Genomic DNA, 11,845 nt, shown 5'->3' with positions numbered 1-11,845 from the left:
GGTTTTTTTTTTTTTTTTTTTTTTTTTTAAGTACTGGGAGCTGGGGTAGGCAGGGCATCCAGTGGGGGGGTGGGGAGCAGACAGGGGTCAGGGGCCTGAGGGGGTCAGGGGGGCTGGCAGGGGTCCCCCCATGGTTCCCTCTCCCAGCTCCCCCTCCCTTGCTCCTAGTACTTACCAGTTCAGAGTCAGTTGCAGGTCTCTGCTGCAGCCACCAGGGACTGTCTGAATCATCAAAGCTCTCTGAATCTTTTTCCAAAGATTTAGAGAGCTGTGAATTGATTCGGACCATTACGTTGGTCTCCTGCTTCGATTCAGATTCGGAGACTCGGCCACCGAATTGGGCTGAATCTTCTCTGAATTGAATCACCACCTGAAGCTTCACACAGCCCATATAAATACATACCCTTTCATCAGTCCTGAAAGGTATGCATTGAAAGCAAGTGTTCTGGATTCCAGGTAGCCTGTAAAATCCATCCTGCTATATTTTCATTGCTCGCTGTTACCTGAGCTTTTTTGCTACATTTAAAGCTGGCTTGGATACGCCTATGCTGGGGCAAGTGCAACTCTTTGCAGTGTTCATGTATGCTGGAAATCTTTAATTCCTTGGAGGGAGGAACTATACTTAGCATTGGGACCTGTTCTAGAGTCTGCATCACTAACAGCTACAAAAAATACCCAGAATGAAACATGCCAGATAGTAGGCCTGTGCAAAGTGGCTAGTATTCGGTTTGGGGGACGGTGATTTCATCTGGTGATTCAAGTCACTGTCCTGAATTGATTCAGCTGAATGTGATTTGGAGATCTGGCCACAGCAGAATCTCCAAACTGGCCCCCTCCCTGCCTGCTCTCAATGGCTGCCCTGCCCATTCTTCCAGCTCCTGGCTTTTAAAAAAAAGCCCCCACTCACCAACTGCTGCCTGGCAGGGGGGGATCCCCACTGCCCCACACTGCCCTGCGCTGCATAGGGGGCTCTGCCACAAGCCTGCAGAAGCCCTGGGGCTGCTGCAGCATGTGGTGAGTGTGGGGCTTTTTTTTAAAGAGCCGGGGGCTGGGGCCAGGCGGGGCAGCTGTGGGGAGGGTCAGGGCAGGAGGCACTGGTGGGGGGAGCTGGGGGAGCAGGCAGGGGATGGGGCCTGGCAGGGGTCCCTCTGTGATCTCCTCCCCACTCTTCCAGCCTCCCCTCCCCTGCCCCTTACTTACCAGCTTAGAGTCCAGGTCCAGCTCCCTGTGGCAGCCAGCAGGGACTGCCCAAATCTCCAAAGTTCTCCGAATCTTTTCTGAATCTATTCAGAGAGCTTCAAATTGATTTGGACCTTTTAATTGGTCTCTTGATTCAAGTCAGATTCAGAGATTTGACCACCGAATCGGGCCACATCTCCTCCAAATCAAATCATCACCCGAAGCTTTGTACAGCCCTACCAGATAGTAAAATGGATACTGTAGACAGAAACTGAAACAGATTCAGTATTATTTTGGAACCAGAGAGCAAGCTGATAATGCATAGTTTCATTGTACATCTGTGCTTTAAACACAGCAGTGATGGGGCCAATTTCTAGACCGACATAGTCATCAAACATCAGGTTAAAACTGAGTACTGGTTGGAAATGGTTTTGTGCTGTAAGTAAACTGACAATCATTGGGCACATCTACATGTTCGTTAATGTGATTTTGCTAATGCACATTCAATTTATTACCTCTGTTGTGAGGTACTAGAAAAAGGCACATTGGCCTATTTTAATGCCTACTAGTGAAAGCACACTTTTTTTTTTTTGTGATGCTTTCATGCACATTGAAATAGGCGAATGTGCATTAAAGTGCACATGTAGACATCCCCAGTGGGCATTTATAGACATGCTTGGGGAGGGGCACTTTAATTAAGAGTAGCTCTGAGAGCTGCTTTAAATAAAGCTCTGGAGCGTCACTTGCATCAGTGTCCCCACACTGAAAAATGGTGGTGGGGACATTTTAACTAAAGCACCCCTGCCTACAAGTTTCAGCACATGGATGCTGATGTACGTGATGCTGGAGACTGCTGGAGCACAGTAACTACCAGGAATCTGCATTTTCCGTTTCCCATGGGGAAAAAAACCACGGATTTTCCCTTTTAACTGAAAAATACACAGATTTCTCATTTTAATGGAGAAGCACATGGATTTTGCAGTTTTGCAGTGAGCTCTCTGCAGGCTGACAGTTCCAGCCTGCAAGGGGCTGGGGAGCAGGAGGAGGGCAGTCAGGCAGGGGGCGCTGTGTGCATGTATAGATGCACATGGCCACCAGGCAACCTGGAGAACAGTTCCTGGAGGTAAGAGCAGGGTGGGGGGGTTGAGGCCCCCATAGGGAGGGAGGGAGTTGGGCAGGGCTGGGGCTGCTGCCCAGCTGGATGGTGCATGGAGCTTGGGGCCCAGTGCTGGGACGTGTGGCTACAGGGCCTGGCCAGGGAGCAGGATGGGGCTGCAGGCTGCTTGTCTGTCTGGGAGGCAGGAGGTAGGGCTGGCTCCCCACCACTGTGTACACTCCCAGGAGGGCACTGGAGGGCACATGCACCCCAGATCTGTGTGCTGGGTGGGTGCGGACTTGGGGCTACCCACCTTGCTGCCCTTCTGCTGGGGACTCAGTGGCCCAGTGGGCAGGACATGGTGCAGTGGGGCCGGGCAGAGAAGCTCCTTGCTGCTGCAAGCTCTATGCTGCCCTGGCGAAGCACCCCCTGCCCGCCTGGCAGCAGCTGCGTGGAGTTGTGCCCCTTGCTGCTGCGGGGCAGGCAGGGGGCGCCTTGCCAGGGTGGCGTTGAGCTTTCCCACCCTGCCCACTGGGCCACAGAGGCCTTGTGGGAGGGGAGCCCTGAGCCCACAGCGGGCAACCGATACCCACCCTTTCCCCACGGGCTCTGCTCTGCCGTAGCAGGCACCACTTCCTGTGGGTGGCAGCTGGGGTTTGGGTGCTGCTGCAGGGGGCAAAGGGCTGTGAACGCAGGTCACTGGCCCTGTAGCCCTGGCAGCTGGGGCCCCCTCCAGCAGGGCTGAGGCAAGATGGGGTTGTGAGTGGGGGTAAGGGGTAGCAGCAAGGCTGTAGCTAGAAACTGAGGGCCCTGGACCTATGTCCTAATGAGCAAAAGCAGCTCTGATTTTCCATGATAACCCAAAATCAAATACCAGAATTTATATATATTTAGAATGTATTTTATTATAGTGACTGAGGCACTGGTAGGCTTCCAAATTGCTTTAAAATTGTAAATATATCAATAAAGCATTGTGTTCAGTTGAAACCTATATATATATATATATATAGCAGTGTTTCATTTTAATCACAGATTTTGGGTTGTTTATCAGAGAATTTGCAATTTTTAAACAGAAAACCAGGATCCCTGGTAATTACCAAGCTCCAGCAGTGATGAGAGGTAGTAATGTTTTTTGTTTGCAAACTGTACAATACTGTGTGCAGTGAATTACCAGGATGTCACTTAACTTTTTTTTAAATGGGTAGAGATATTAAGCCAGAAAGTGGTTCTTTCAGTCCATGTAATAAAGCAACTTTAGCTGAGAACATACACGTGTGCTGCTTCAGCACAGCACGCTGGAGTGTGGCGTTTGTTTTAAACTTGCTAAGCCTGTAAGTCCTGGGATCCAGCAGTAAGTCCCTGAACGAGTGACAAATTCTGATCTGTGCTTTTGGGTTGTTGTTTTCAATGTGCAAGTGCATCAGACAGTAATGCTTTGAATTAAGGTATTATATTTAAATTGTTTTAGGAATGAGTTACCTGGTTGTTATGGAGAGAACATCTGTTAGCTGGTTTAACACCTGGTTCTCCTATTCCTTGTTTAAGTCTGTATTTCTTTGTGGGGGGGTTTCCCTCAGGAGGCAATACTCGTGCCACAGGTATGATTCTACAGTATAAGGCTCCAGGGTCAGAGGAGCTGGTACAGCTGAAGTTTACTGCCACTGAAGACTTCAATTCTAATAAGAAGCTCTCAGCAGCCTGGCTAGCAGCTATGCATAAGGTGTGTAAGAAGAGATGGGGAGAGTTGAAGTGAACACATTTGCCTTTCCAAATAAATGGAAAACAAGGCTAACAAACACTTGCACTACTGTTTCAAATACTGTAATTTTTTATATCGTCTCAGCTGTGAAAGCCTAAGGAACTCCCAAAATGTTCATTTTGCAAAAAGCTATAACATAAACATAGCTTTTGCAAATAGGTAAAGGATTTTGGAGGTGATTCAACAGACACGAAGCTGAGTAATCTAACTTTTATAAAATATATGCTAAAAGTTTGTATTAGTTTTTATCTCATTTCAGTTACGTCACAAACACAATATTCCAGAGAATACGCTATCAGACTAGCCTATAAATAGGGACCTGCCTAAAATCACAGTTTTGTGGATTTCGTGAAAATGGTAAAAGACTGTGTTATGGCTGGGAAATCTGGCATTGGCTGTGACTTCCCACAAAATCAACTGGAAAAAAAGCAGTTGTGAGACTGGTGGAGGGTGGTTTCATAATCAGTGGCAAGGGGCAGGACAAACAGCAGTAGTAACGTATACTGAGTGAAAGTGCCCTCTGCCAATCAGCAGTGACGGGTGGGGCTGCCTTGCCCCTCCACGAATCAGTGTTGAGAGGTGGGGCTGCCACAAAATTAGCCTTTGTTTTGCCATGACTTGGGTAGGTCTTTACCTATTAAAGAAAACCTGCCTTGCCAAATGTAGGAGAGATTGTGCTGCCTTTTATGGTGTGGGCCAGAACCTCATCCCTGTTTCAACAACTCTTTCCAAATCTGAATCCACGCTGCAGATAATATCCCCCGTCTACTGGAGTTACTTTGAGTTTAGCATTGCCTTTGCATCTGACGTATTAAAGATGCTTAAAATGCCGATTATAAGAGAATACTGCTGTAATGAATTGTGTAAAGTGGCAGTTGGGTTCCTCTATCAGAAGGGGAAAAAAGGGTACGGAGCAGCTGGAAGTGAGCTGATGTTGGATGAGCATTTGAGCCCTGTGCAGCTTAGTTTAATATTCATAATCACCTTCCAAAGAGTAAAATAAAAAAATAAGTCCCATCTTTAACCAGGGGTCTGAGGAAAGACTGCAGGCTTGTAGCTTTTTTAAGCTGTTGTTTTGTATACTTGTTTGTTTTAATGCTTGTTTTTTTTCTGTGGAGACAAGTTTTTTCCCCATGAAAAATAAACTGGCCAGAAACCCAGGACAGAGTGAACTGGCCTTAATAACAAAGCTGGGTGAGGGACCTGCTCACAAGGGATCTCAGTAAATAATGTATTAACTACTTAACATTCAGCTCGACAGCGTTCCTAGGCAGAGGACCAGTTGTAGAGAACATCAGAAAGAAAGGCCAAAGGCCAGTGTCAGCAGCTGAACTGTTGACTGGGACGCTGAAATGTCTCATGGTCAGCTGGCATCACCTCTTACAGGGGTGACATATAGTTAAAGCACTTTGCACTTTAAAAGGGGTCTCCCAGCAGCTGTTTCTTTTCTGTGCTAGTGCCAAGGCTGAAGTACTGGAAGAAAAAATGCCTGAAGGAAAACAAGGTGCATGTCTGCATGAGATTCAAGCAACTTTTAGATTACTATTACCTAGGCAACATCACTAAATCTTTTTTCCCCAAAGGAAATTACATAAGTCACCTGGCACTTCTGTCACAGCAAACTGTTCTAAAGATAACTAAAATCCTGTATGCAGAAATTAACCCCTAAAGAACATTAAATTAAAAAAAGTGATGCTGTAAAAGCTGATGCTGCCAAGTTAGAACTACATTCAGTGTTTCTCCTATAGATGTTTATTCAGAGCTGAGAAAAGTGGCCAGGATTTAAAAACTGTCTGCTTGTCTCGTTGGGGAGAGTTTCAGTTAATGTTTTGGGTACTGGAGTGGCAAACAGCACCCTCTAACAATGTGTTGGTTTTTGTAACCCTAGGCAGCAAAACTTCTTTATGAATCCCGGGACCAATAACAGCAGCAAGTTGCTTGAGATTTAGAAGAGACCAGCTCTAAGAAAAGTCTGCTGCTTGCTTATGCTAATTACATTTGACACATGGTAATACTTGGTATTATTGACCCCTCTTGTACTCCAGGTGTGGTTCATTATGTAAGTACTGGCAAATGCAATGTGAGTATTTGAACCATAAGTATTCACTTATCTAGTGTGCAATATGTATACAATTAATGCTTTAAAACAGCCTCACCTTTTATGACTTTGTATATTTTGTTAAATCTTTGGCACTTAGCCACTTATTATGAAAGTATGATGTGCACTACAGCTAAATGTACAGCACAACTTTTTGTAGCACCAATTATGTATATTGTATGTGTTTGCCACAAACAGCAAACAAATTTGTATATCTCTTCTACAGAGAATAGCTTTGAGGTATAGATCTCAGGTTTTTCCCTCTTATCCAAATGTTTAAGATCCATGTACAATGAAATCTGCCTTAGATCACATTTTATAGAAGTCATTTTTTGGGTTCTCACTTTTTTTAAAGTTTTACCAAATACCACAAATTGGGCTGTCTGAACATGATCTTAGAACCACCCTTCTCTAGAAAAGTAAGCTTCCAGAGTGATTTTGAAATTTTATATTTTACTTGTGGTAACTCTTGCTTTTGCTAATCCAATTGTAACTAATGTTATTTGGACATTGTATACAGTTTGAAATGTACAAAAATGTAATAAATGAATTCATACTTATTCAAAAGTAAAACTTAAGATGGCTTTTTTTTTACACTATGCTGACTTGACTGCTAAACTTTTTCACCAGTGAAGACATTGATACCAGCTTCAAGTGTTCCAGCAGAAGTAGTAATAAAAATTGAAGGCTCCTTACTGTCCTAAATCACACTCTGCTCCTCTTGTCTCAACTGTACATTGTTTTCATGTCGAAAAGACTAGAAAATATTTTCACCCGTTACAGTGATGGTTCAGAGATGGATTGAACTGTAGAAAAGCCTGATACTGCCTAATGCTGGACCTCAGTACCACTTAAGTGTATGGAGTCTTTAAAATCTTCCTGCTTCAGGTACAGGAAATAAGTGTTGTGAGTGAGTGATTATGAACTGTTGGGTATTAAAGTATGTCTGCAGTGCAATAAAGGTGGAATTGCAAACTCAGGTTCTTACTCTGTTAAAAACAGTGAAGACAAAGCAACTTGAGTCAGCAGCTAAAGCTAAAAAAACTCCAGGCTTTTCAAAGGCTTGAATTCTCTCAGTTACATTACCAGACTACTTTTTGCAGTGTAGATATAAGCTTCAGCCCGTCTTAATAGTTGGAGAAAAACCACCTTGTCCATGATTACGCAAACACGTAAATGCAGCCATGCCTTAGCAGTACTTTATTATGCACATTTTACATGTTCTTCCAAATTTAGTGCATCATAGGTCTTGAAATTGTCACATTCATGTAGCAAATTCTTTAACAATAATACCCTTTCACTTTTCATCACCACAATATATACAATTTATGCTAAACTGTGGTAGAAGCATGTTACAGCACTGCATAAATGGATATATAAATTATACACAAGACGTATATTAAGATTTAAAGCAAAGTGGCCTACAGCTTAATGGGAGAAAAAATTGCAAGAAACATGGCTACAGATTATTATGGGAAATCCAAAATATACTTTTGGTATATAAAACCCATGTACATTTAAAACTCCAGTGAAGTGCTTTTTGCTTGAAACTACAATATTGTGACGTAGGTTATTGCATAACTCACCCTAGGTGCAGGGCTGCCAAGAACCACAGGAACTGTCCTCATCGATACAGACTATTATCACTTTTCAAATCCTACTGTGAACTTGGTTACTTTTTCCTCTCCTTGACCTTATACCTAAACACAATCAACTCTCTCCACTTCTATTCGGTCCTTCGAAGTCTTCCTACCATAACTAAGGCAGACTTTAAGTTAAATCAGACTCTTACCCTTCTCAACTATTGCACTTTCATCCATGCAGACATACAAATCCCTTTAACTGCAAGTTTAGTTCTTTTTTTGTGCGTGTCCAGAATAGACACATTCATGTGGTTAGTAGGGGAAATGTTTTAATTAGTAGAGGTAAATTGGTGCTACAAGATGAAAATCAAGAAAATAAATACTAAGTGAACTACTGTAGGGGTTCCAAGAAGGTATACAAATACTGCTGATCTTCCTTCTATCTTGTCACTAAATGCAAACAATACTTTGATGCTAGGATATCTGAAGTTTAGTTTTGGGATGTCTAAATTAGAATGCAAGTGTTATTTAAGCAGACTCATATTTAAATCCTAGTCTCCATAAAGCTTTGGTGACTATTCACTTAGCTTATTTTCCACCCTGGCACTCAAGGAGTTAAATCAGTAATGAGTAAACTCAACTTTCACTGGTATCAAACAAAAACAATATCTAAAACCTTGACACATGGGACAGTTACTGTGGGATTGGAACATAGAGAACAGCACATCTGCATTTTGCAAATGACACTTCTGAACACTTCGACAGAGTTCCAACCACAGAACCTTCAACAACTGGGACTTGTGGTTTTGGTTTTTAGACTGTAGTTGGCAAAATACTGTAGGTTGTGTAGGTCGCTCTCCTTGTTAGTAGTGGATCACATGGAATAATTATTTACAAACTACAGCTTTTAAAACCTTGAATGCTGTCCACTAACAAGAGAAAGCACCATTAAAAACAAAGATTATAGCTTTATTTCTCCAGGTGAAATACAATTTAAAAGTGGTTCCAGTGTATGTTTTAAGTTTCCAGTTACCAGAAAGATGTATTGGACTGCCACATGACTGAGTTCAAGCCAGGGTTCGCTGCCTAGGCTTTATTCGTGGGTATAACTGTAAAAAAACAAAATCAAAATTAAGTCTCTGTTACTATGAAGCTAATACATTTGTAATCAAAAGTTGCTCTAATTAAGCTAAAGTCAATTGTATACCAAAAGGTAAGTTTCAGGGGCAAGGTAGTCTCCTAAATGCCTGATTTTTGCTGTTGTTGTAACTTACTGGATAGGTAGTGATATTCAAAGACATTAGGTGAAATATTCAGGGAAGAGTTGGCAATGGGAAGCCTCAGCAAACAACAGATCTGCCATTCTAAAAATCAGGCTACTGGCCTTTCAAGACTGGAATCCTGCCCACAGTGATCAAGACTTGCTTTCAAAGAAGGTACAATCAACCAAGAATTACAGAATCTCCCAGAAGGTGGCTATTCCCTAGGGACAAAAATCTATTTCTCTTTCTGTCTAATAATCAGATGCTATCATCTAGATGTCTCTATATAATCCTAAATTGATGGTCTCCTGCGGTATCAAGTCCCAAAGGTTAATTAACTGGTAAGATTATACAGTTTACAAGTGCATCGTTCAGGCTTTTTATCTGAACCGTGTCATAAGGCGTGGAGAGTATAACTCCTGTACTGAGTGCTTTCTAGGCACTGAAAAAGGAAGTCTCTTTCCAACCTCAAATGAAAGATTTTTAATTAGACAAAGGGACAGGAGGGGTAAATAATAGTGTCTAACAAACTCTAAAAGATGCAGCCATCTTTGCATCATGTCCTTTATCTAAACAAGGCTAGTGGTTTTTGGTTTTTTTAAATCTTCTAAAGCAGGAGCCAGAAAGTGGCCAGAGGTGGCTTCCCACCATTTTGTACAAGAATGCTGACATTCCTTACTGCATCATTCTGCTCCGTGACTATGCCTAGCTTGTGGCCAGGCAAACAGAACACATTTTCTAAAGTGCTTACAGGACTAATCCACACCACAGGCTTGAGAAACTGTTCTTAATCTGCCTTTAGAACAGTCCTGCACCTATCAGGTTTTACTGGGGAAGCCAATATGTTCCCCTTTAAACAATGTAGGGAAGATTTCATCTTTTCATACCCTTGTGTTAAAGATTAAAAATATAATCTAAAATAATTGTCTTTGAGTTTTCCGTTTTGGTTAGTGTACTGGATTAATACTCCCTATTTTTTGTCTCTCTTTTCCCACAGCAATAGTGTTACAGAGAAAATGCATGCAGACCCTTAAAAAGGCGGGGGGGGCAGGAAAGGATTGCTGCTTTTTGTCACTGCAACTATTGCACCTAGACATTTCACAGATGGATCCTCCAGGGTCTAGTCTCCCACTTCAGCAGTAAAGGGAAAAGGAGGAAGAAACCTGAAGGCACTCACCCCCAGAAGATTTTTAGGCACATAGCCTTCTTTATCATTGAGGCGAGCCCACCACCATTCCGTTTCATTGTCATCCTTGCGTCTCAGAATAGTAATGGCATCACCCTCGTGGAATGACAACTCATCATTATTCTGGGCTTCATAATCCCAGAGTGCATATACTACTCCTTTATTCATGACTCCCAGTTTCTCTTGTACACCTGTTTCCAAGAGGTAAAAGGTAAATAAAAACATTATGGGTGGTGAAACAACCTGTGTTTGGGATCTGGGGGCTCTCTTCAATGTAGCACATCTGTAAATTTTCATTTTGCCCACAACAGCTCTTAAACTGCATTCATGCTGCTGTCTCGACTTTCCATTTTAAAATTCTTTCAGTAATACATTTTGATCATAACACCACATATGATGGGTAATTTGTTGGAACATCTTGAGAATATGATTTTTTCTTGTTTTGATTATATGAGAGAGAAATGCTAATGGCTTTAATTTAGTCAAAGTAAGGATGAAAGTGTGTCATACTTGTCTTATACGCACACTGAAGCAAAGTTGTTTCCAAAATCTGTCAGTCTTTCAGCAACATCTAGGTATTATGGGTTATTGCTTCTCGGCCTCCTGAAGGCTCAGATCAAGTGTAATATCACGTTGCCTAGAGGTCCCTACAGGTTACCTGCTGTAAAGCAATTCAGTGTGCAAAACAGGTGGGGCTACTCATAACTCAAGTATGGATTTTAAGCCACTTGTGGGCTACTACAAATCTGTAATTTAGGATAGCTTGATAAGAACTCCATACTAAATGTGACAACTCCCCTCTACCAGCCAAACCCTTACCATCTTGGAAATGTTCCCTTGAAATGACAGAAAAGAATCGTAAGAAACTTAAGCAAAGGAAGAGAATGAGATGAGCAATGCCACAGCCAACAGAGTAGGCTAGCACCGGCATTTTGAATGAACCAGAAGGGCAAAGATAATGTCAAGAGAATACTGCTGTAGTTGGTGTGGGACAGGACTTGGTAAATGGGATAGAAAGGAAAGGGCTGAATTTTAGGGAACATGAAATTGTGTAGGAATTAATAAGTGTACACATTTCGCAACATACCATACAAGAACTGGGAACACTGAATATAACCCTCCTCCATCTCTTCACACTTGTCTGCAGCAGTTTCTATATCACTTATAGTTGAAGCAAAAATTGCTGCCCCAGATTCCACCAGTAGTTTACAGAGGTGAACACTATTGCAAGAAGCTGCGCAATGCAAAGGTGTCCTGAAACCAAACAAAACATGAAGGCATCAAAAAAAGCCAAAAATTCTACAACTGCACATAGGGATCAGTCACCCTCTGGAAGTTACACTTATGGAGCATTACATTATCTTACAAGTCATATTAGAGACATTCTGTGCCTAAGTCAAATAACCTGGAGTGAAATCCAGACCCCATGAAGTCAAAAAGTGGGGAAATAGAAATGGTATAAGTGACAATTTGCAAGGCTGTTGGATTTAAAGGGCAGAGAGCTGTGTTTGCTGGTGAGTTGGAAGACAAAGGGAGAGAAACAGGTCAGTATAGGAAGCTCTCTAGCCCTCAGACATTACAAAATTATTAGATAGTGATGGGCTTAGATATTAAGGATCAGCTTAAACCATAGATGTGGGGCAGAAAATTTTCTAGTGCTTTATTTTTCTGTGGGAAATTTT

General features: G+C 42.4%; 2 protein-coding genes across 8 annotated transcripts in view; one reads left to right on the top strand and one right to left on the bottom strand.

Moving 5' to 3' along the window:
- ZFYVE21 (zinc finger FYVE-type containing 21) overlaps positions 1–6,700 on the top strand; it is a 32,159-nt gene extending 25,459 nt beyond the window's left edge. For both annotated transcript variants that reach the window (XM_019518503.1, XM_019518504.1), the window contains 2 exons: positions 3,853–3,995; positions 5,923–6,700. In XM_019518503.1, coding sequence (XP_019374048.1) covers positions 3,853–3,995; positions 5,923–5,958 — 179 coding nt within the window. In that variant the 3' untranslated portion in view covers positions 5,959–6,700. The remainder of the gene's footprint in view (positions 1–3,852; positions 3,996–5,922) is intronic.
- A 617-nt stretch (positions 6,701–7,317) lies between these two features.
- The window catches only part of PPP1R13B (protein phosphatase 1 regulatory subunit 13B), a 169,591-nt gene continuing 165,063 nt past the window's right edge, over positions 7,318–11,845 (bottom strand). For all 6 annotated transcript variants that reach the window (XM_019518499.1, XM_019518495.1, XM_019518496.1 and 3 more), the window contains 3 exons: positions 11,251–11,417; positions 10,155–10,354; positions 7,318–8,824 (listed from right to left, as the gene is read on the bottom strand). In XM_019518499.1, the coding sequence (XP_019374044.1) occupies positions 8,783–8,824; positions 10,155–10,354; positions 11,251–11,417 (409 nt within the window). In that variant the 3' untranslated portion in view covers positions 7,318–8,782. The remainder of the gene's footprint in view (positions 8,825–10,154; positions 10,355–11,250; positions 11,418–11,845) is intronic.

This window comes from Gavialis gangeticus, unplaced genomic scaffold (genome assembly GCF_001723915.1).
Source record: "Gavialis gangeticus isolate Ggan-Ray unplaced genomic scaffold, GavGan_comp1, whole genome shotgun sequence".
Taxonomy (NCBI): Eukaryota; Metazoa; Chordata; order Crocodylia; family Gavialidae; genus Gavialis; species Gavialis gangeticus.
This window is presented reverse-complemented; position numbering and strand designations above follow the sequence as displayed.